A 25359-nucleotide genomic window follows, 5' to 3' on the forward strand; every position below is an offset into this window, starting at 1 on the left:
GGTATTAACAATTCCTATGACTAGGAATTCTAAAAAAAAATCTTCTAAAACAAACCAAACCAAAACAAAACAAATCGAGAGACTTTTAGAGTTAGAGAAACCGCCACTCACTATCGAAAGGGCTTTCTGAACTATAGGCAGAAAACACGTGGTAAACGTTTCTTAAAAAAAGAAAAAAGTCAAAGATATAAATAAAAGATGCGGATCTCAGGAGATTTTTAAAGTAAGATAAAACCTTCAACCGAACCTGGTCAATAATGAATATGAAGATCAGAGCCTTATATCTCTATATAAGGCTCTGATGAAGATCGCGAAACAGCGCCACCTATTTAACGCCATCTACTGCTGACTGAGAACAATTAATTTATTTAGAGAGGTAAAGTTAGTTTGTTATACAAAAAGGAATAGAAATGAAATTGACAATAAAATATTCCTAGAAATGCCTTTTTTTTCGAAAGATGTTGATTTTAATTGATTACGTTTTGTAATGATATTTACATATCACCCTCATTTTAATCTGTTTGCCTGTTGTAAATCATCCAACACTTGATTTAAAAATGTTAGCTTTCAGTCTCTGTTATGATGGAGCTTTGTAATTAATCTGTGTTGTTTTGTTTCAGTGATCAGAGTTCAGAGTGATTTTAGCAATAAACTTATATTTAACAGTTTCATTTTGATAACATATTTTCCATTCGTATTTCTTTTTTTTCTTTTTTATGCAATTGTGAGAGATTGCCTTTCATTTGCCTTTTTTATTGTTTCAACATTTCAAACCCAACTTGTCTCTATTTATTAAACAAGTAGTTAATCTTAATTGTGATCAGTCTGATGTCGATGTCTAAATGAAAAGTTTTATTTTAGTTGAATGGTTGGTTGTCATACGCAATAAATGAAACAATAAATTGATAACATACTTTAATTTCGCATTTACTATTTTTATTTTACTTGGCGCAAAGTGGCTACCCATACAGTTGTGGAAAACCTACATGTTATCGTCTGTCAATATAGCGTACCAAAGGCAAGTTGTGAAGCCTCTCTTACGTGTTTGCTTTACTAAAGCCCTTTATGATTATGAACATTTCATTGCACGACACTATTTACTAACTCGATAGGAAACCACTTTAAACAGTTATAGCCTCAGTTGCAATTGAGTACCTTCTTCGCGTCCAATGTTGAAAGCACCGTGACAAGCGAGACATCTATATGTGTTTGTACAGTAAGAATGTCACGCCATCCGTGATACTAATATATTTATTATTAACAGTTGCTCGTCATTTGGGTAGCTGAGAATGTACTGCTTTCAAGAAGAACGGGAAAAAACGAAGTAATTGTTGTAATTTTCGGTTTCTTGGTATGAATAATTGTATCAATAAACCTCTGACACTAACGAATTTAGACAACTTACATCTGCTTCAAGATTTTTGATTATTTTCGTTTCATATTGTCTCCGCTGTGAACTACTTAGTTTGTGTTTGGAATCGTATGCTTACTATCTTCCAAGACTGAATAAGAAGTTGGCAACTTGTGCATATTGTAGTGGACCATATAGGTGAGTTGACTTAATTTCACTCAAATTGTCTTGATTTCAAGTTAACCTGTGAAGACATTCAAGTTAAACTTAACAACATGTTTGCAGTTTTCATGAAAGATTGAACACAGAGGCAGTTGTGTTACGGGAATTGATCCCTTTTTTATTTTCTGGGATGGTTCGGGTGTGGAAGTGGAAGTGGAAGAAAGACACGGGCCGACCATGTGTTTCTCTGATGGAAAAGCCGAATAACCACAAGAAATTCACGAATCCCTTTTCCATAAGAGAATTGTAATTGTAGTGAGTTGGAAAATCCAGAACAGTGCAAAACTTCCAGCCTCCATTATATGCGGACACCCTAACCGCTAGGCTATGTACGCTGATTGTATGTCCAGAGGTTCGAAACCGGTAAGGAAGGTCGTAATTCCACTGTATAGGCGTTTGTCACCTGTATCGAACAATACTAGTTCTGTTTTGGAAGACATATTTGCCTTACTCTAGAGATCAAACGTGATGCTAACCAACTGGAAATCATTTGTGATTCCTAAAGCCGGATCTCGAAAGAGATACTTTGAACAGACTCTGTTAAATGAAATTGAAGAAAACGTCAAAGGCAAATGAATATATATATATATATATATATATATATATATATATATATATGTATATATATATTAATATATATATATATATATCTATATATATATATATATATATAATTGAATATATATATGCAATATTTAAAGAATTACATGAGCAGAAGCAAAACTAATCAGTGAAAAACCAACATTCCACACAACGAAAACTCAAACAACCGATGAAAAAAAAAATTTCTGTGGAAAGGCTACAGATATTACAGCTGTAAACCTTAAACATAAATGACCTCAAGTGACTGTAACACTAAGAAAACTAAACAGCTCGGTTGCAAATCAATAACTCTAGTAAACTTCTCATTGTGATCATAAAGCCAACATACTGCCTAGACTTTTAGCTGTCATCCTGTCTTTGATTTAAGCAGTGAAACTTTCAAAATAACTCATTAATAGATTTATAGAGATGACAGAGAAATTACTACTAAACAACTCTCTTTTAAGAAAGAAACATAAGTGTAAAACTAAAAAGTATAAGTAAGCAATATCAAACGAAGGGACCAAACTAGTTGTGCAAACTTGAGTTACTTCCTTTAACTTAAACCCGAGAGTTACATGGTCATTTACAAGTTCTGGTAGTGTCACTACCAGGAAAGACTGGTCCAGTGTCTTGTACCTGATGTAATATCATTCCAACACAAAACTGAATGTTCAACTAATCCTTATCAATTTTGGTCAACTTTGATCACAAAGGTAACCAACTTAGCTGGAACTTTGTACTAGTCTGCGATGTCAATACCTCTTTTGTAGATAAGGTGCCTCATGTAAATAATAGTTGCCGCTCTGCTTCATACGCTATCAGAAAACACAGCCAAATTCGCAAATATATTTGATCAATAGCTTTAGCTCGACTGAGACACTTATCCATACTTTCGTATCATCCAGGTTCGACCGTTGTAACGACCTTTTATTTGGTCTTCCTGCTTATCAGATCTCTAAGATTCCGTGGATTCTATAAACATCGCCGCCAAATTAATAACCCTCACAGATAACAGATCCCAAATTAAGCCTATTCTTTACCAACTTCACTGGCTTCCTGTTTCTGAAAGAATAATGTACAAACTTCTCACCCTCACTTACAAAGCCATCGGTGGTTTTGCCCCAAACTATAATTTTTAACTAACTCACCTAAGTTAATACAAATCCCAACTCGCTAACTCAGATATAACAGTGCTATTCTCCTAAAGCCATCAAAAATTAAAACCAAGAGATACACATTGCAACGAACTTGAACAGCACTCAGGTCAGTGAATGACGTCACTGTGATGCTATTTTCTGTAGTACACTGTTCAGTATGGAGCTGTGCGTGCATTTCGTGTCAGCACAACTTTTATTTTATTTTAGTTAAATATTCCGGCGTAATGTTCAAGATTAAATACATAATTAATGTCATAGAGTTTCTTGAGAACTTCACCGCATATATCCAAGTTTCTTTTTTTGCGAAATTTACAACGATTAAGAATAAATAAGAAATGAATGTGTAGCAAGTGGTATGTCAGATCTACACACCAGATCAACACACCATAAAAATTCCACTTCACGACCGATTTCGTCCTGTTGGGACTCATCATTAATCTTGTGTCACAGACCAAAGTCCGTATATATATATATATATATATATATTTATATATATATATATTTTATATATATATATATATATATATATATATATATATATATATATATATATATATATACACGGACTTTGGTCTGTGACACAAGATATATATTTATATATATGTGTGTGAAGCGTCTAGTCTCCGAGTCCCTTCATCGCTCACATCGGCTGATGAGCCAGGCACCACTCATCGCTTCCCTAAAAACAAGCTGCTTCCCTACCATCATCCACCAACATTTCTCTCCGACCCGGCCCTCGAAGTTCATATTTACACAATCACAAATTTTCAGATCTCAAACCGTGGAGTTTTATTTGTACCGGCCAGGGGCTTTGGCCCTTGACCAGCTGAAGCGCCTTACGGCGGAAACAGCTTAATTTTTGGTTTCGATGAAATCGTAACCTATGCATTCATGCAGGCGGAGAGTGTGTGTATGTGTGTATGTATGTATGTATGTATGTATGTGTGTGTGTGTGTGTGTGTGTGACGCCTGGCTTGTAAACACGGTATCTCAAGTAGGGAAGCTTGGACCAATCTAATATTTGGTGTATATGAGTACTACATTGAGTAGATGTGCCCTATTTTTTGTGTTGCCTGTGAAGGTCACCAAAGGTCAGTTAGAGGCCAAAAACCAAAATATTAAAACAAGCAATAACTCCCATTGACAGGATCCGACATGGTTGATATTTTGGGACCAGTTGTGAATGGGGTAAGGGATCATTTCAAAACATAACGGTCATGTGATCCAAGGTCAACAAAGGTCAATCAGGGGTCAAAAACTAGTATTTTTGCAATAACTTGAGAACCAAATGTCCGTGAAGATTGGGAGTTGCGCTAGTGTAATCAGGGAGTCGACCCGCATCTAGGTGACCTTTGACCTCAGGTTGACCTCCGGTGACCTTTATCAGTTTTTTGGGTTATTTGAATTTTCGTGGCCATAATCGGATCTCAAAGGTACCTTCCGATCAAAATAGTCCATAGTTGACCCCTGTGCGACCTTCGTGTGCGAAGTTATCAGAGGTCAATGTTTTTGTTTTTTAATAAGTACAGTTAGGATGGTCGCACAGACTTGTCATGTTGCTTTTTGGAATCAGCGTGTCAAACTACATCTGACTGCGAGGTCAAAAGGTCAAAGGTCAAATCTTAAAAAATATGCTCATTTTAGGAGATACGGGGCAAAACAAAATAGAACAAAGATAAGTTTAAAAAACTGCTGACATATGATAGAGCTTTTTGTGCTGAATATAGGAAACCAACTCCCGCTTCAATCGGACACCCAGTTCTCAAGTTATGAGGGGCCAAAGGTTGGTTTTGATACATTTCTAGCAATAACATTATGTGTGTACATTGTAAGCCAAACAAATTTTAGGACAGAGTGCACATCATCAAGAGAAACATTTTTGATAAAAACCATCAGGTCATCCAAGGTCATTCAAGGTTGATTATGTGCCAAAAACTCCCAACTTATGCTAATTTTTGCAACAACTTCTAGTCACGAAGTCTGACATGGCTGGTAAATTAGGACAAGTTGTGAATGGAGTAGGGACACATTTTCAAAAATAACCGTGATGTGATCCAAGGTCACCAAAGGTCATTTATGGGTCAAAATGTGTTTTTTTCCCTCAATAACTTGTGAAACTACCACTGACAGGGTCCGACATGGTTGATATTTTGGGACTAGTTGTGAATGGGGTAAGGGATCATTTCAAAACATAACGGTAATATGATCCAAGGTCAACAAAGGTCAATTAGGGGTCAAAAACTAGTATTTTTGCAATAACGTGAGAACCAAATGTCCATCAAGTTTGGGATTTTAGGACAGAGTGCACATCATCAAGGGGAAAATTTTTGATAAAAACCATTAGGTCATCCAAGGTCATTCAAGGTTGATTATGTGCCAAAAACTCCCAACTTTGCTAATTTTTGCAACAACTTCTAGTCACGAAGTCTGACATGGCTGGTATATAAGGACAAGTTGTGAATGAAGTAGGGACACATTTTCCAAAATAACCGTGATGTGATCCAAGGTCACCAAAGGTCATTTATGGGTCAAAATGTGTTTTTTTCCCGATAACTTGTGAAACTACCACTGACAGGGTTGAGAGTTACGCTATTGTAATACAATGGTCGAACTGCATTTGGGTGACCTTTGACCTCAGGTTGACCTCCAGTGACCTGTAATAGCTTCTTTCAAGTTGATTCTTTGAAGTTTCGTGGGCATATTCCAATCTAACTTGTCCATAAGTGGACTCCTCTGCAACCCAAATGTGCGAAGTTATTAAGAGATTTGGTTTGGTTTTGTAATACTTGGTGTGTGGATTCATAACATTGAGTACAAGAACCCTATTGCTTTTGATGGAGGTGTGTATAACCACGTACAGTAGACTGACCTGTGTTAGCATGTCATAGTGTTATTGTAACAGCTAGTTCTGGTTATACTAACAAGCAGAAGTCTAGTGCATTAAAGTCATCGAAACCTCAATGCATTTTGCATTCTGGTTACAAGACATATCGTATCGTATCTTCCTTTCACAATTCAAAGTAAATTAAGATTGTCATCAATCAAACGTTAAGACTTCTCGTCTCTTTGTTTTTCATTGAAAAGTACTCAAAGATCGTGAAGCCTAGGTTTTTATTGGGGTCAAAGGTCATTTTATATCAACATAGAGGTCAAAAGCTACAAACATTTGCAAGTGCAGTCGCTCCCAGAGGGGAATCTTGTGGATGTATCTCATATTTAGAATGTGGAGTTTCCATATTGAGTAGAGGTTAAAGGTTATTTGAGTTCACCAGAGGTAAAAGTTAGAACACTTTGCAACTAACACGACAGGGGCAAATTGTATGTATTTTGGGTTTTAACCCATTACCGTTGTGGAGTTAAATGGCCCTTCCGTGTGTCCATGCGGATCCTTGTTAGCATTCTCATATCAGATTGGTAAGAGATGCAGCTAATTACGTCATTAAAAACTCACTGAATTAATCCATTCTGAAAATTAAGATAACGTACATGCCTAGTCTGGCAAACCCTTTACGAAACTGTTCAACCTATGTCATATTACGTAATGATAACCTATGCATTAGCTTGGGCATTGTCAGTGACATATCACCTAAATAATGATTCCCCTAAATAATGATTCACCTATTTCTATATACATTCAATGTCAGCGGTCGAAATAGTATATTTTTTATACTATTGTGTAGTAAATAATCACACATTCATGAATATGTACCCTTTTGTCAGAATTTTGGCCCGTTCCCAGAGATCGTGGGAAGGAAAAATTCAGACAATAACATCGCCTCTGTTTATCCCAAACATTAATTGAACGGATGCGCGGGCATGTGTATTGGCCTTTCCGTTCAAAAATGTATATTTAGCTGTGTTTATTTTGGCCTGCACTACTGTATGACTAACACCATCAGTTACCGGATATTCTTTTCATATTAAGCTATTTAGTATGCCATTTAGAATGGCAGCTCCCCTGCCCTGGTATAGGCTATCAATATCACTTAGTGTTATTATGCGATTATCCTTCATTGCATGTGCATGAGATGAATTGCATGACAAGTGCGAGACAATTATGTCCCTATTGCATAACTGGTTCCTTGAATTTGTTGCATGTTATAAAGAACTTCACACATATGCACGATATGCAGTAATATTTAAAAAACAAAAACATTTTCGTTAAATTAGATTAGACGAAGAAGTGCCAAATAGTCACCCGAGGTTACCCGGTCACGTCGATCTGTGGATATACGCATGCGCGATACCTGAATATACAGGGTCATGGCTTTGAAGACACAAAGAGTAAGTAAATAAGTTGTTTAAATAACAATAAGTTTGCATAGTTAGTACATTTCAAACAACATAAACGTTGAAAGAACTTAAAAATGATCGGAAGGCCATATCTGCAAGAGGTGAAAAACTGTCCTTGTGTGTATCCGATACATCTACAACTTGTCAAAACTCCACCTTAAGCGACTGTGCCGAATTTCTGAAAAATTGGTTGGTATGTGCCCTATGATATGAATTTGTGTCTCGCAGACCCACATAATGAAAGGTCAAATATCAGGGGTCGAAGGTCAAATGAAGGGGAAGGTACCGTTCCTTTTACTCTAGTATGAATTGTCAGAGATTAAAGTTTGAATGCGGAAGCACAAAGTGTGACTTTTTGCTCTGATATAAGGACAAACGTTGAATTAACATTCAAGGGCCTTCCCAAGTGAAGATCTATCAAATTGCGTATAGCAACAATGGAGACTGAGGTCAAAATTCAAGGAGCAAAAGGACAGACGCTGCTTCAGTGTTCAGTGCGGAGTTCATGAAATGAGGTTAATATTAATAATATTAATAAATTACATTTATATAGCGCTTAATACAGCGTTTCAAAGCCCCTTGCAAACTAGGAAAGAGACAAAGGAAACCAAGGGAAAAAAAGAAACTAGGAATCAAACAGAAAAGTTGTCTCTTGAAAATACAAAGGGAGGCAGAGTCACGAACGTGAAATGGGAGTTTGTTCCAAAGAGAAGGCGCAGCGACAGAAAGGGCACGATCGCCAAAACGAGTGCGGGTACGTGGACCAGGAGTTAATTGCAAATGCGCATGATAGCTAGGAAGAGCGAAGCGTAACTGTAGTTGACCAACACAAAGGAGTAAGGATCGAGGCCAGTGATATATTGAAGGGCAAGCCCGTTGATCGCTTTGTAGGTGTGAAGTAGGATCTTAAACTGGATGCGCTGAGAGACGGGAAGCCAATGCAATGAACGTAGCACAGGAGTGATGTGATCAAACTTTTTAGCGAGTGAGACTAGTCGCGCAGCAGCGTTCTGAATTCTCTGAAGGGGAGCTATATGAGAAACTGGCAAATCCACATATATACTGTTGCAGTAATCCATATAGGAGGAAACAAAAGCGTGAACCATCGTTCAGTTGAGCCTTGATCTAGATACCTCATGAGTTTACCAATTTTGTAAATACCATAGGTTGTGAATTTTAAAGATATTATTATATGTATAGCCTATCATCAATTGTTCATGAAGGGATGTTTGCCTTCCTGAAACCTTGCTTGAGAAACGTCCCAATATAATACTAAAAAGATTGTCCGTCCGTCAATGTGTTATGTATGTCATCTTTGTTTTGCCATCTTTTTTGTGTTTACTTATTGCACAGGCGTCGACAATCACATTTGGATGTCTAATGCTGACCGTCATATGTTTTGTAAATTACACGTTGACAAGGAAAGAAAGCAAACTGCATGTAGCCTATCCAGGTAGCACAATATCAAATGAGCAACTCTTCCGCGTTCATGCCATTCCTCTGTTTAGAGAAACTAACAGCTCATTGGTTAAAGACGACGATAGCGACACAAAAGGACCACCTCAAAGACAACGGATACCGAAGAGAAGATGGGAACGTCATTTACAGCAGGTTAGTGTGGTAAATTAAAAAACAACTGATCAACAATCACGTGATGTCGTATTTCTGCTTACTTAATTGAGAACAGTGTAACGGTAAGAGGACCTGACGTTTCGATCCTAGCAGGATCTTCTTCAGAGGCTGAATGACAAGTAACAGTAGCAGAAGGGACAAATACAAGCACAGAATACAGACAGGTTAATGAGGAGGGTGAACACAAAATAGAAAGATGTAAGAGGATTAGTAGAGAAGGGATGGAGAGAAGAAAGAAACCAACAGGGGAAGAGGAGAGATAGGAGATAAACTTGTAGAGGGACAAAGAGAGGATTAAGGAAAGAGGATAAGAATATACTTTTATATAAAAGTTTATTTTAATTGAGAACCAAATACAAGTATTCACGATAGATCCAATGTTTAACTAATATTCTGTCCAATCCATGCCATCATTTTATGATCAATGGTTAAATTTCAGGTCCTGGATGGCTTTCCTGTTAACTTTTCATCTGAATTTCGAAATCCTTGCTGGTACGAGGGGACAGAGCTTCAGTGTGTGCCATATTTCTACCAGCTCGGCTCCTATAAGTGTGGAACTACAGATCTCTGGGACAAATTAATTCAACACCCGGATGTACTACCTGTTGCTAAGGAACCACACTGGTGGGCGTGGCGAAGACTTGGGTACACAAATACTCCTATTCACAAAGACCTTGGTGAGTTATGAAACAAGAAGCAAAAGTTCACATAACAAGGCACAACAGCTCTTGGTCATGCAGGCTTTTACTTTAGTTACCAATTAAAGCATGACAGTTACAGTCATTTTTTCAAGCGGCGCGTTGTAATTGGGTTGTAACTTTGGAATGTGAACGTATAGTATATAGCGGGAGCAGTACTCACAATTCCGAGACATACACGCATCAAGTTTAAAGTCCATCACAGTTCATAACTAACCATTTTGTACGTGTGGCTTTGTGATGTTATCATAAAGCTGCCTATTTCCCAAATGCAGTCAGCACAACAAATGTTTCTTTGATAGGTACGGGAAATATCACAATTATACACTATTACACAGCATTGACGATGTATGTATGATATTCTGCTCTATGGTATGATGGCACCTTTTTATGGACGCCAAAAGGACCACAACAGATGATGATAATATAATTGCATATAATTATATAGTAATTTTAGAAGATAATATACTAAACTGCATACGATAATTTACCGATTAAACACGATAATATACAGAAGAAACACGATGATAATAAGAAACTAAACGATTATAATAAGAATCTTCACGATTATAATAACAAAGTACATGATCATAATAAGAAACTGTATGTCGGTAATAAGAAATTACACGATTATAATAATGTGTAAAAGTAAGTTGGCCTGACGTTTATAATACGAAAGTACACGATGGTAATCTAAACTGTTTACGGCAACCAGCGCTTAGTTTTTATATGCGAATGCATATGTATGAGATTTTGGACATTTGTATTATTTATACAGGGTAACGAATTCCCTCTAACTTGCTGTCAGCACAGTTGTGTACCCATGGTATTCTGGACCGGACCGGATAAGAGCACTTCTGTATCATAAAATCTCATACATATGCATATACGTAGATATATGTATGATAGATTGGACATTTGTATTAGTTATACAGGGTATAGCATTCCCTCTAACTTGTTCACAGCACAATTGTGCAACCATTCCATTTTGTTCCCGTCGTGGACCGGATGATAAGTACTTTTGTATCGTAATTTGTGATTGGTTATATACGGGTAAACACGTCACACACAAGAACAACACTCTACAACAGTGAAATCAACAATCAGCTTACATTTATGTGAGTCGTGAGATCCACCTTATGAATAAAATGCATATGCATGTGCGTAATCATGCGGATATGCATTCACTTGTGTTTTATATCGTAATGTGTTTTTAATAGTATCGTGTATTTGATTATTATCATCGTTTATTTTCTTATTATTAACATGGATTTTACTATTACCATCATGTTAACTCTTATTAAAGTCCTGTAAACGTAATATATTATGGTGCCTTCTCTGTAAATTATCATTTATGTATTATTATCATAATATCATTTATATATTATTATTATTATTTATATATTAGTAGTATTACTATTATCATATAATATGTCATCATCAGTTATAGTCCTTTTTGGCGTTCCATACCTTTCACATCACGAAGTGAGCATAATCGTACGTTCTGATTGCAGTGTTACACATTCGTAAGGAAACAGGCCAAGACGACGATAGTTCTGTACAATGGTACTTAAACTTATACAAAAATCAATCTGTGGAGCAGATACAGAAGAACCCTAAGCTTATTTTTGGTAAGTTTAATTATGTAATTATCAACTTTGTAACAAAGATAACTAGGCTACAAAGAAAAGTTAAGATGATACTTTCGACGGCAAACAGGGCGACAAAGAGAAATGTATTCCATCCAAACTGTTGGCTATAGCCAATGATCTTGTCCTTAATTTGATATATGGTTGATTGAATGCTGAGCCTATTCTGACTGACTAGACCTTCTCTTATCCTAAAATGTGACGCATTTTAATATTTTATACCTTATAATAAAAGAACTTCTCTCTGAATACATGATTGAAATATAATTATATCTTTTAATTCTGATTTAAACAGATGAATTCACTAAATAGAACCAAATTTGTGATAAATCTGTACTCTTTGTTTCGTACAGGTGACGCTTCTATTTCCAACCTCTGGGGTCTTGGAATCTTCAACTGGAAGGAGCATTTCCCCAATCAGACCGATCCACCAGTCTTTTTGTCAGATTTAATTCATGCAGTCCAGCCAACGGCCAAGATAACCGTTACACTAAGAGACCCTGTGGAAAAGTATTTTCAATATATAAGTTCTCAGAAAAGAAACAGTTTCGCATTGAAGAATAAAAACTAAATCAAACTGTTGATTCTGATTTGACATTCAACTATGAACAGCTATATAAAAAAAATATGTGTAATTCTCACTAATAACACATTCAACACCATAAATTGACTTTCATATACACAGTGCCAACGTAATGGTTATGTAGGCCCTCAACGACAGCACTCCCGGTTCCCACATACAGTCTGTTTCGTAATAGTTATTACATACTAGTGACAGAGAAAGGGGATGGGGGTGGAGGGGGGGGGGGTAAGCCTGATTGAGCTTTACGAAATACAGCTCCTGCAGGTTAGAAACAATAAAGAGCAGACTAGTATTGTGTGGGGGGGGGGGGGGGAGAAGTAGGAGTAAAGAAGCCAAGCAATTGTTTTCCAGATTGGAAGCGTAAAAAAATAAAAAACTAGAGCAAGCCAGAGGAATGGGGAACTGACGTCACTGGGTGTGTGTGTGTCGGGGGGGGGGGGGCTGTAACCCCATCCATATATTGCTTAACTGCACAAGGGCAAAGTAATTATAACGAAGCAAACTAAAATATATTTTCCAATTTTGTCAACACAAGTTCCAATTTTGGTATATTTAAGAGCTATCAATTTGATTTCTTTCTATTCTTAGATTATGGACTACTTACATGGTTAGAAGAAATGTAGCGCAAAACTCCAGTACCTTTGATACCCACATTAATCAATTAATCAAGAACGCAGCGAAGTGTGAATCAATACACACTCCGTTGTATTGTGCGTTCACGAATGGGGAAAGGCCGGAATCACCTCTTGGTAACGTACGTAACTGTTGTTTAATATGCTCAAGTTAATATGTTTGATACAGGATAATAATCATGGTTGGAGGTATCGGCAGTCGCGTGGCTAGGCCGAGTAGCCAGACCGGGCCGTGACCACTACCCACCGCAACACAGACTAGAGAGCGCCTTCCCACCCCAATACCGACTATCGAGCCCCTCCCCACCCCAACACAGACTATCGAGCCCCTCCCCACCCCAATATAGTCTATTGAGCCCCCTCCCCCACTCTAATATAGTCTAGCCCCCTTCCCACCCAACTATAGTATATTAATCCCCCTTCCACTCCAATATAGTCTATCGAGCGTCCTCCCCATCCCAATATATATTCTATCGAGCTCCTCCCCACCCCCATTGCAGACTATTCAGCCCCTCCAATCTATGCCATCACCATGTGTACTAAAGTGCGCATATGACTGGACACGAGTATTGTGCCTCTGCTTTTCATTTTGGGGGCTCTCCTTAAATTGTTGGTACCCCTGTAACACAACGTTCATAGCTACGGGCCTGGGCGTAACCAGATGATTATAAGGGGATATCAAGATTGTGAACGTCCTGACCAAACTGGCTTGGCTGAGTAACCAGTCGAACCTGCGCTAGGCTCACATCATCGACATACGTAAAACAGTGGGAACTAGCCTTTTCTAAAGCAGTATTTATTATACCAACGAATAATAGTGGTGCAGTACACCACAATATGGTGTTTCCCTTGTTGAGATGGCAGAATGGTAGTTTACCCTTTGCCGACGAGAGGTGAGAAAATCAGCTATCCATGGTGCAACTTCGCCTCTAACAACTAACTCATACAATCTTTTGATAGCTAATGTATGGTCTACGCAATCAAATGCTTTAGTAAAGTCAGTCATAACAAGCGATCCTATACCGTATTACCTATATCAGTACCTTTATAGAAAAAGAAGTTCAAATAAGCAATAAGTAGTAGAGGAGCCTTTAATACTAAACCATATCGAATACGATCGATATATATATATATATATATATATATATATATATATATATATATATATATATATATATATATATATATATATATATATATATATATATATAGACATATCATTGTGTACCCAGTTTGCAAAAAAACCTTTAAAACGTTAGCAAGGTAGCATGTCAGAGATATGGGTCTCAACCTAGAAATTGTTGCCGGTGTAGCAGTACAAACTGTCGCAAATATTCCATATTCAGTATAAACTGTCCCAGTCCCACAGGACAGTTTATACTGGATTTACCAGTACGTTTGGTCTCCCCGGACCTATTGTACAAGGCCAGTTGGTACAGACTGTCTCCCCAGACAGTATATGCTATGGTTACACGGAGGGGGACATTATTTGACGGTCATATATTTTGTTGTAAATTGTGTCCCCCTGAACACAATGTCCGCCGTAGCATGTACGTTCGAGTAGCAAAAATTTAATTAGTAATGGACTCTGGCAGTATCCGTAATATTAGCAAATTGTCGCATTTCGGCTTCCGTATATTTAGCAGCGACAACTAAAAACGGAAAAGCAAGCAGAAAACGTGAGACAAATTGCGGATATTCTAAGAGATGAGAGCTATCCAAGTGGGTTTACAAGAATAAAACAGAGAAAAATCTTACGGAGACAAAGTCAGTCTTTCAGACTGGCTGAAAATGGAACTCTTGCGTACCGAAATTGAAGGAAAGTGTTGCTATCTAGGGCTTTTCAACTCGCCCAAATCGAGGCAGCTCACACTGACTAGTGACATCTATAAGGTAATGTATGTAACTTACAGTATAGGATACACAATATGCCTTTGGTTGTTAAATGGCGAACGGCCATTCCACAGTTAACCATGCCTCGAGGACTGATTGGTGCACAAATCATGATATTCTTTTACTACGTTTGGTTAGTTGTAAAAACTCATACGCAAAAGTCAAGCAATTGCTTATGCAACATTATAATCAGTTGTATGCTTGAGCAAAGTTATTAGGGCCTATTTCTTTTCGTTTTGTTTACCCAATTGTCTTAACAAATTTTTGTGACAATTACTATAAATTTCCACCTTTTATCGCCCTGCCTATCATAAAAGATAACAACAGATCACTAAAGCTTAGAGAGCTAGTCTGGTTTGCATGCATGGGACACTATAAAATGCAATAATTGGACTATAGCATATAGCCGAGCCTACTTCTAGAGGAAAGTGGCACTAATACTGTGCATAACAAATTCACGTTCATTAATTTTGGTTGGTAAGAACAGATATTGAAGGCCTGATAGTACTTTTTTAGGTGTGGCATATTCTCTACATGCCAAACCTCACTGCAGAAGAAAACTTCTTAAATATCTATAGACCCCAATTGTGGCCATGCAATATGTACAATAATGGGAATATTCCATTTCAAACACTGATATAGAGTTGTAATTCAATTTTAAGGCACTTCAGCTAGAACTACCAATTGTGCAGCCCATATATTTGTGTTTGTTTGTTTGTTTGTTTTTTGGGGGGGGGCAAAAAAACATGATATCTCCTTGATCATGAAATTTCTTATCTCTTTGAAGGTGTTCATCTTTGCATAGATAAACCAGACAACAGACTATGTCTATTGTCTAGATTCTATTGCAAAACTATCAACGTTGATGTAACAAGTTATGTTCAACAGGATGTCAAAGCGTCATTGTTATGTAGACCTATGAACAAGTCTCCATAGCATTCCTGTAACTGGATTATGGAAACAGTTAAATATTCAATCTGTTTTAATTGCACAGGATGTCCGCAGTATGCAGTGAAGGTTTAGTTTAGTTAATGTCACTCTTTCTGGACAAATTAAACATTTACAAGTTTAAAGGTAGTCTGTATTGGTCCTAAATTTTGGCCACTTTAATTGCTAGAAGTTTTCAAAAAGTACTTTCCTGGGGGTAATAACCCTTTAAATTGTGCTCAGACGTTCTAAATGATGACACAAGATGATTGAATGTCCCAGTGAGGTAAATTTCCTCCAGGGAAATAAACATACTTACAGAATTTTGTCCATAGTGAAAATTTGGCATATTTAGGGCCTATACAGCAAACCTTTAAGCCCCACTCTGGCCTAACTGCAGAGCAACCATCAATATAGGCATATAATTGTACAGTAAGTTGCAAAATGTGGCGTATCATTTTTCTGGTTTAGTGGTTGAAGCGATTGTAAATATATGGTACAGTATGGTGTAAGTTACATTTTCATGTTTGCAAGGTAAAAATAATTGGCCTAAATCCACCAACACCCTGTTTCGATCAGATATCCCACTGTTTTTATCGAGATCTGTGTACAGAATGAAGCAATGGAATAGAACAACAGTCAAGGCAAAGCCTGCAACTTGTAAAAAAAAATTAAATTAACACCTAAATGCTGTCTTCTTTCTTAACAGGTTGGTGTTGATCTTATTGGTCCTCTACCAGTGACAGCTGCCAAGCGACTGTACATGATAACACTGTCTGACTTCTATTCAAAGTGGCCTGAGACTAAGGCAGTGCCTGACAAGACTGCAGCATCAACTTCTTATTTCATTACTGATGTGATAATGAGGTAAGCATGTCTTATAAAGTGAATAATTTTCTGTAGTTAGTTCCAATATGAATGGCATCATATCTGTTATTTGTACCATGCAAATAACTTGTAGTGCATGGCAGAATGCTGTGTTTGAGTATAACTTATTTCCAAATAGGTATTAAGCATACAGAAAGGTCACGAAGGTAGGTGAGAACCGAGAAGTGTACTGTAAATCTTTGCAGGTTAAGTCCCCATTAACAAGTTCATATGTAAGTAGTTTTTGTTCCTATATTTACTTGCAAAGGTTCCACCTCTGGTTCTTAAGTAGCATATAGCCTGACAATTGTCGTCATTTGATTTACATCCCCAAGAAGTGATTTTGGCTGGACATGTTTCACTGCAGCAGACGCAGTTTATTTGTTTAAACAAATGATGAGTAAATAATTAAGACTAGACACCACCTATTGTGTGTTGTTTTTCAAAAAGGTGTTGGACAGTTTGATATTGTAACCACAGGGAACTTTTCTGTTTAGAAAGTGTGAACTTATTACTACTTGGCTGTTTTGACAGGAACTTCGACAAGATAAGAGAGATAATGTATCAACTGAGTTTTGGTACCATTTCTCTGTTAGGTCCGTTGTGGAAAATTGCTAAATGTGTTTGTGTGTGTGGTGGGGGATATTTCCTGAAACCTGGGAGAGGGACCCCTTTTTCTTTGGCAAAATAAGGCAATGTTTAGGTCTCTTGATGCAAAATGATGTATAATAGTACATTTTACCATAATAATGGTTAGCTAGCATTATTTGTTTTTGCATTTGGGTCATACAGAGGGTGTTTTGAACCCCATGGATCCTGATTCAGGACAATTAATGTTTGATCGGCATTAAACAGTCATACCATGCACACATACATCAATAGAGCACCAAAAGTCATCAAACTTCTGTTGTATCCTAGCTTAATCTAATTTGATAAATTTCTGATATTAAATTTAATTAATATGTCACAAATGTTGTATTGGCTCATGTGGTTAAAACTTTTCAGGTTTGGTAGTGAACTGTACAATATAGCGCCAAAATTATGACATGCAATCTCCAATTAAAAAAATGGAGCCAGTAATCCCATAAACATGTATATAGGTGTCACAATAAAAGATCATCCAATTAACTCAATGCCTAAGCATAGTTCAGTTGTACACTATACAGTCTACACTTAACCAATATGGTGAATGTTAATTATCTTTGTAGTGGAGCTTACACATAACCTTTCAAGATGATAATTTATTTTATATATGACTTACAGTGTGGCATTCACTACTCATAATATTGCTTTCAACTTTTATTTTGCACAGATTTGGTTGTACTGATATCTCATATCTGACCACCAATGGAGGGAGTATGTATGAGGTTAACAGAAGACCCCAGAAGACATGTCTAGACAATTTTCTTGGCAGTTAACTTGTTACCGACAATAATCTTGTCTTTCACTCTAACATATCATGAGAGAAAAATTTGTCGGCTGCTATACGTTTAAGCAAAGTCAGGCCATTGACTTTTCACTGCCAGTCGTTCGGTGGAAATCCATATATATGCAGTTCAAGTTGAAGGGTTGTGACGCTCGAAATTCTTTATCACCTCATTACTTCATTAAATAACAAATACGAAGGCGTGTTTCTTGGTTCTGGAAATTGTGTTCAAGATAAGTTCTCATAGTAAAACATATAACCGACCATATTCTGCTTCCTGTTGTAACTTTTGCTGTTATGGATTTCTGTGTAAGTCTTAACGAAAAACCCGTTGGATACATGAGAATCAGCTATTTTATTTGTAATTTACAATCAAGATTTAACTTTTGACGGTATCAAGTTGCACATTAAAGCATTTTATAGGTAATCCTACTGTTTGTGGAAAGCAGTTCAAGGGGGGAATTCTAATAGGGAAACTTCTGCATGGTTTTATTGAGGTCTTTACCAAACTCTAAAGAGGATGTTCTTCATGTGGATTATGAGAGTTTCAAGTACATATTGTTTGAAGAAGAGTGACAGTAGTATATCATTCTAATCAAGCAATACCTCCCTGCTTGAAGGATGCTCTAGAAAGCATGGATTATCTTTAGTTACATCAGAGCTACAAAGGGAGAGTCATCATTCCAGTTAAATTTCCCCATGCAGGGGGTAGGAAGTGAGGGTGGGCACACAACATCAGAGGGACATTTTCTCATTCCACAACCACCACTCGATATGCTATAAACCGATTCACACCGGCCATATCACTTAAATATATATGATGTGCTAGTATGTTATCAATACTATTTATTGAGATTCTTTATTGTTAACCGTGCTATAAAAAGATATGGGATGCCATTTTAAAAATAGTATGTACAGACAGTGCCCCCCCCCCCCGGCCCCTGGCGCCCTGATCCCATGTATAATAATTTTTTCACTCTTTGCCCAGTCTGATATAGATTCAGAATATTGTGTTTGTGCATGACTATCATCCAATTTCATGTTTTGATTTTTACTATATTAACTTTCTTTAAACAAACTTTTCTCTACAAGAATGACATATTTAAAGTGTGAGAAACATGATGAGACAAAAAATCTAGCATATTGCATCCTGCTCTGTCCTATTTGCTTTATCCTTTCCCTTGTTTGGCTTTGTTTTGTTTCCTGTATGTTTTGCAGCTCTTTTGAAGAGGATATCGTTCTAATATATCTTTTGTAATTTGAACCACTTTTGTCCAATAAGAAACATTCATAATAAGAAACAACGAACCTTTATCACTGGAATGCCATTTGTCTATACAAATGAATATTTGCTTCGCGCATGGCCATCACAACAGGCTTAGGGGGCAGGGGATGGGGGAATGGCCTTCCACCCTGTTGAGAGGGAGAAAACCTTGACTCGACGATTGAGTAACAAAAATAAGGAAGGGTAAACAAAGTAGTAATGAAAGTCAATAAATAGGTGTCAAGCCCATACGGAGAGGGTTGGGGCAGTGTTGACATTTTCAAGGTCAGAGAAGTATCTTCCAGCTACTTCATGGTTGTTATTAGCAAACAAAAATATTTTGGAACTCATCACAGATAGGTCACAGACTTAAGAAGACCCCTCCCCAGGACACAAATTCGATAACTTACCATCCCAACTCTCACCCCCCCCCCCCTTATCCTTGCAATCAAAATTATGTGTATGGGCCTGAGTTTTGTATACAGCGTTGCCGATTTCGTTTAGGATGTAACCTGAAAACACCCTCGGTTCCCGTCCTATAATGAGCTTTACGCACGGATGAAAGTTCGTAATATTTTACCTCTGCAATTATCATTTTTTGTTGTAGCTATTGCATTCCCTATCCCATACCCGCCCTCCGTTGGGGAGGAAGTTAGGTTTATACTATTATATCTCTCCCTCTGTAAAGATGACTATGAACGCAATGCAGTTGCCGAATACAACATGCAACATATACGGAGGATAACATAGCAGCAATCACAACAAAAACATGATTAACATCTTCTACAGATGGAAGACTTGTTTCTTTTTCTTCTTTTTTTCCCCGTTCTATTTTTTGTTTTGCAGCAACGCACAACGTCTCATTTATTTCCTGTAACATTTAACTCTGATGTATGCATCTGCTCTAATTATTGATATAATGAACTCAATTGCCTTTGAATGTCGAAATGCTTAAATTTTATGCTGGACAAAATATGCTATGAAGAATTTGCGGACATTCTGTACCAGGACATTTCGTCCGGTGGGACTATATTTGCTGTGAGGGTGGGACACAATTTTCAGCAGATAATGTCCGACCGGACTAAATATGCTGGTACAAAGTGTCCGCGGAGACACTTTGTACAGGGGGACACTCTGTACTGTCACACCGGCATTTCTTTGGGTATAGGAGCAATATTAGCATCCGTCCAAATTTGGGGTATTACGGGTCGCAAGAAAGGAACAAGGTGCGACACGGTGCTTGTCATAAGATGAATTTTAGTGGATCTTTTTTGTATGTTTGTCATGGCTTATCTTTATATGATTATCTAATTTTTATTAATACTGTATATACAATCATTATTATTTATATGATTGCATAATGCTACGACGCCCTGTTTGATATGGAGACTAGTGATGTTACAGCCATTTCACATTGAGCTATTAATGTAAGATTCATCAGCTGACTGGAGAGGTAATCGGTATTGCCACCATATATGCTAGAAATTCAAATTATGGTCATCCTTGTTCCAATGCAAGCAGCACTGTTTCACAGCTTTCCTCAACATCGTATATTTCCTCAATTAGAAATTAATTGCCTCTTTCACTCTTCACGAGGTCTTCCGAAGACCGTTGGGAGTAAAATGTACTTATGATCATTAAAACCTTGAGAACTTTTGATTTAATTTTGCTGGTAACGCCGCAGTTGGGATAAGTTGTAACTTTGCAATATACAGAAAAGCAAATAACAATGTAACACTGTAGTAGATTAACTAAATGACTGGTCAAATCTACACCCTTATAAGTTTATCAACGTTTTTGTTTCTTACTTATTTCCAAGAAATCTTCGATACGTATCTATATATCGTCGTATATTTGTCAGAGTTTAAAAAAAAAAAAAATTAGGCTGACGCAATCTCATTCCAAATGATTGTTTTTACCTTCTCCCTTGAACTGGAGAATTAATTTCAAAACAAAATCTCTGAAACACATCTAAGCCAAAGATATGAGATTTGTATGACTTTAATCATTTCTGTTGATTTGTTGAAATGAAAGCAGCACTATAGGATGACATTCAATACTATTTATAAACGTTCGTAAGAGGCCTTTAAATTCTTGTTTTCTTCTCGAGTTTGTTTTTGGATCAGAGGATATGACCAAATGTGTTAGACTACGTTGTTCAGCCGCTTGGACTATAATACTTTTGTAACGGTCTACAACATATTAAAACTATTGTGTGTGAACGTGTGTAAAGTTACACTTTTTTAAGCACCATACACTGTGTTAAACGATTGAGAATGATATCCAAACCCACCCGATTTACAAATTTGATCTTAAGAAGCAATGACGTATGTCGTTAATGTTTCCTATTCCATAATCAACAGACACTTTACCAAGGGATATTTTTCTTGTACCTGCGAGAATGGATCGAGGTGTTTGGATCTAAGAATATCCACGTTCTGAGATTAGAAGACTGGAAAAGTAACCCTATCAATGAATTAGAACGATTGATAAAATATCTCGAATTAGGTTTGTTGCTTTCTTCAACTTTATTTTTAAAGGAATTTGATTCACGGGAATATATACAGTCGTTTAAACGACGAAGTCTATAATTTAATGTTTTGTTTAGCTCGAAATTGTTGGGTTGATCTCGAATGGAAATTTTGAGACAAATAGAAGAAATTGAAGACATAAAGATTCGGAATTTCTTAACAATGATGAGATATCTCCAATTATGAATTTTTTCTTTACGTTACCCCCGCCCCCCCCCCCCCCCTGCTTGATGGCAAAGAAATGAATACCTTCGAGGTACGGTGGCCTTGAATGGACATTATAAAAAAATAAACTCGGGATGTTTACATTACAAGTTTATGCAGTTTCACAAACAAAGGAAACTTGAATTCGACCAATGTGATTTCATGCATTAGAAGAACAAAACTGATTTACAGTTTCATAATTTTCTGTTTCTGATGTGCGTGTAAATGCAATTCCCAAGTGTATCAAGAAATGGGCATATTCACAACATACATTGGCCTCATGTGTCGTAAGAAGGGGAGTGACATGCATGTGGGTCCCTTCATATTTCAAATTCTACTTAGATAGATGACTCATCGCATTGAGCATTTCTCCTTATCTTCGTTTTTCTTTTTCTGATCATATAGACCCTTTACCTACTGAGACGTTAAACTCCATCGTAAGCCGGAGTAGGAAGAACGTGAACGCACGAGCAAAAAAGAGAAATATGACAATGTGGCCATCTACACGAAAACACTTGCAGAAGTTTTACCGTCCGTGGAATCAACGCCTCTCTGAATTACTGAAAGACCAGAAATACACATGGGGTTATTAAAGCGAAAAGTCTGATATTTAAAAAAGTTTATACATAATACATGGATCACGTAATCAAGTCAGCTTCATATTTCAGTATGTTTGCTTAGATTGAAATTTTATGCACTTCGTTTTATTGGGATTATGCATGTACCTGAACTTGTGATGTCGAACAATGGGCTAAAAACCAACAACCTGTTCTTGTTTTGTTCAATGGATCGGGTTAATGGACCGTAATGCTGTTTATTTTTAATTGCGGAGTTATATTCGTAAGGTATGATCGGGTGACTTTTCCAATTGTAGAGGGGTCTCAATTGCATTTTTATCAAGTATTTTGCATTTTTAACAAATACTTGTGTTGATTCGTTGAGAGCACGATTTCATTTAATTACTACGCAATTTACTTTCTAAGACTTTAACGAATACAAATTTAGATTTGATGTGAGTTCAGTACCACAACACGTTATCTGATAGGAGAAGCGCCATTGTTAGCCTATATTGAAACAACTGTAATGTATCAAATTAAGAATTTAAGTGTATTCAGGATTTACTGGCGTTGACGTGTGTTGTTACTATGTATATTTGGAGGTTGAACCTATTTGTGATCAGGGTGCTATTATATACGGTATATAATGATGTGCTATATTTCTATAAAGCTTTGCACATTGAGGAAACGATAGTTAGGTTTGTTTTTTTACTCCTTTTCGAAACAAACTTTAGTGTCCGTAATTGGTCCATCATAGGGATGATAAGAGGAGGGTGTCTATGCCTATACCTCAGTATTTGACAAAGTGGTTAGATACTGGGATACAGCTCTCGTCCGTCGGATAAACTGACTTTCAGGGGCGATAAAGGGGACACAAGTGCCGTGTCAGAAACGACATAAGTAGCAGAGGAAATGGCGTACCGTAAGGCATTTGCCTTTCCCAAAGAGGAAGAGAAATTCATTGGTTGTATTCAGGAAACGAAAAACAAAAAAATCATAAGAAAGGGGATTATTGTAAGAAATACAAAGGAATGGGCGCATTGACTTCAGTCATGTTTTTTCAGCTTCGGGTGCACATTTCCCCGCCAGATTTGAGCAGTTATGGGGATGTTTTTTTGGTAAAACAGTAAGATTATTTATTATTGGTAACGAAATTATTACGTTGTTGTCTTTTTATATGGTTGTATCACTTTTATAAACTATACTTTCTTTGTTAACTCCAAAATCGCATCCACTTGTTTTTTGTTTAGCATTCGACTGTTTATTAAGGTTTTTAATTTGGTTTTCAAACCCACTCCACCCACTCCAGAAAAAAACAAAACAAATATTGCTACACCGCGGCTTTAAAGGTGCATTATACCCTTTGAAGGAAGGGATGTTCTAACTTATTCATGTCTCTTATTGCTCTAGCATTTTCTTAAATTGATATTTTAAAATTCTAAATAGTTCTCCGCTCTTATAGAAATTGGCGAGTCAGTATCCATGGGGTAAAACAAAGTTTTAAGTGTATGGTCGAAAAAAACAACAAACAAACATTTTATGTCACTGCAGCAAAACGATACAAAACTAAATCAATCTTGTGGAGAAGACCGCTACATCCTGCAGCCCATTTTCTGTTCCCGCACTAACATGAGAGCGTCCTACGTCACTAACTTTTGAGAGCCATGACCTTGGTTTCCAATAAAAAAAAAATTGGCTTTATGGGTTAGACGGTTATTTTATGACATCATATACTTTATTTTGGCATTCCAGTGTATATATGTTGGTATGCGGTTGGAATATAGTAATGGAAGCACAGCTGGGCCAGCTTTGATACTGTAGTCAAAGATGGCATACACGAGTCGCTTGTCGACGGCTTCTGTCTATGATCATGCCACAAGACCTCACTTCCTGTTTGCACTGTCTCCATACCTCTTCATAAGGCTATGTTTTACAGAAAATATATTCATTATCTCCTCGTTCCCATAGGGAGGATGAGATATTGTAGTTCCTTGCAAGTTGAGCCATTTACAGCTATAGCCAGTTGTCATAGCAACAGTTGCCATGGTAATTTCTGAGCAGCTGCTCTCGGGGAGGGAGGGGGGTCACCCATGGTGTGTGTGTATGTGTGTCCAATTTTGTGTCACAAACTCCTCCTAAACGGCTGGGCCGACTTTCTGCAAACTTGATGGGAAGGTATCCCAAGGTGAACCCTTGTGTCTTGCAGGCCCCCGGAACCAGAAGTCGCAGATCAGATTTAGTGCAAATCGTGTTTTTGCTATAACTCCAATTGGCCTGCCATGGAAGCTTCACATGTATCATGGCAACATGTCAAATACTATCAAAATATGTGGGTGCCATGGGAACCAAGGTGAGGTCAATGGTCACGTGGTTAAATGTCAAATGTCCATTTTATAACAGTACCCAGTCCTTGGTTACAGGCCTACTGAAAACATAACTCTAACCTATACTAAACATAGATCTAGCTTAAGCCGCAACCTAACTACTATGTTAGACCTGGGCAAATGATTAATTTTAACTATGCTACAAAGTAAAATATTGTGCCTAACCTGATCCAGCTATGTGTGAACACTTGCCTTAATTGACGGGCTTTGGCTTCGTGCCACACAAAGTTAGAACAGCGGTAATTTGCAAGACAATGGTAGCGAGGTTCAAAATGGGAATCGGATCCGGGAAAGTCGCAGTTTTGTAACGCGGTTGAATTTCGTGTCTGGGACGGGCTTATAACTTGTAAACGCGTGCGTGAGCCTACACGCGAAATATATACTGCTTAGTGCCAATAGGCGCGTAGATTTGGTATGTTCCGTGCGTCTCAGCGGGAAATAGGACCTGTCTATGTATAATTTACCGTACCTTCACGCGACATTAGAATTTCACTAATTGACAAT

The 25359-nt window shown here is 37.3% G+C and overlaps 1 protein-coding gene and 1 long non-coding RNA gene across 3 annotated transcripts; both read left to right on the forward strand.

Moving 5' to 3' along the window:
• The first annotated feature begins 1133 nt into the window (after window positions 1-1133).
• LOC139959202 (carbohydrate sulfotransferase 15-like) lies at window positions 1134-23697 on the forward strand. Of its 2 annotated transcripts, XM_071956793.1 has the most exons (9): window positions 1135-1549; window positions 7486-7599; window positions 8962-9219; window positions 9680-9917; window positions 11453-11569; window positions 11941-12097; window positions 12759-12924; window positions 21543-21687; window positions 22320-23697. In XM_071956793.1, exons 2-9 carry the CDS (start codon window positions 7579-7581, stop codon window positions 22505-22507), a joined length of 1290 nt encoding a protein of 429 aa, XP_071812894.1. In that variant the 5' UTR covers window positions 1135-1549; window positions 7486-7578; the 3' UTR covers window positions 22508-23697. The 2 variants fall into 2 exon arrangements, with proteins under 2 accessions (XP_071812895.1, XP_071812894.1); XM_071956794.1 differs by lacking the exon at window positions 7486-7599 and having other exon boundaries at window positions 1134-1549.
• On the forward strand, window positions 14102-19068 carry LOC139959331 (uncharacterized). The gene is made up of 4 exons (XR_011789988.1): window positions 14102-14695; window positions 15483-15658; window positions 16332-16489; window positions 17802-19068. It is a non-coding gene; the product is annotated as an uncharacterized lncRNA (long non-coding RNA).
• Window positions 23698-25359: the final 1662 nt, after the last annotated feature.

Source organism: Apostichopus japonicus, chromosome 3 (genome assembly GCF_037975245.1).
Source record: "Apostichopus japonicus isolate 1M-3 chromosome 3, ASM3797524v1, whole genome shotgun sequence".
Lineage (NCBI taxonomy): Eukaryota > Metazoa > Echinodermata > Holothuroidea > Aspidochirotida > Stichopodidae > Apostichopus > Apostichopus japonicus.

Excerpts from the sequence above, each read along its gene's own strand:
- LOC139959202 (XM_071956793.1), top strand. The coding sequence starts at position 7,579 with ATGGCTTTGAAGACACAAAGA. Across the intron at positions 7,600-8,961 it reads TGGCTTTGAAGACACAAAGA|GCGTCGACAATCACATTTGG; the intron begins GTAAGTAAATAA and ends CTTATTGCACAG. Across the intron at positions 12,925-21,542 it reads CGGAATCACCTCTTGGTAAC|ACACTTTACCAAGGGATATT; the intron begins GTACGTAACTGT and ends CATAATCAACAG.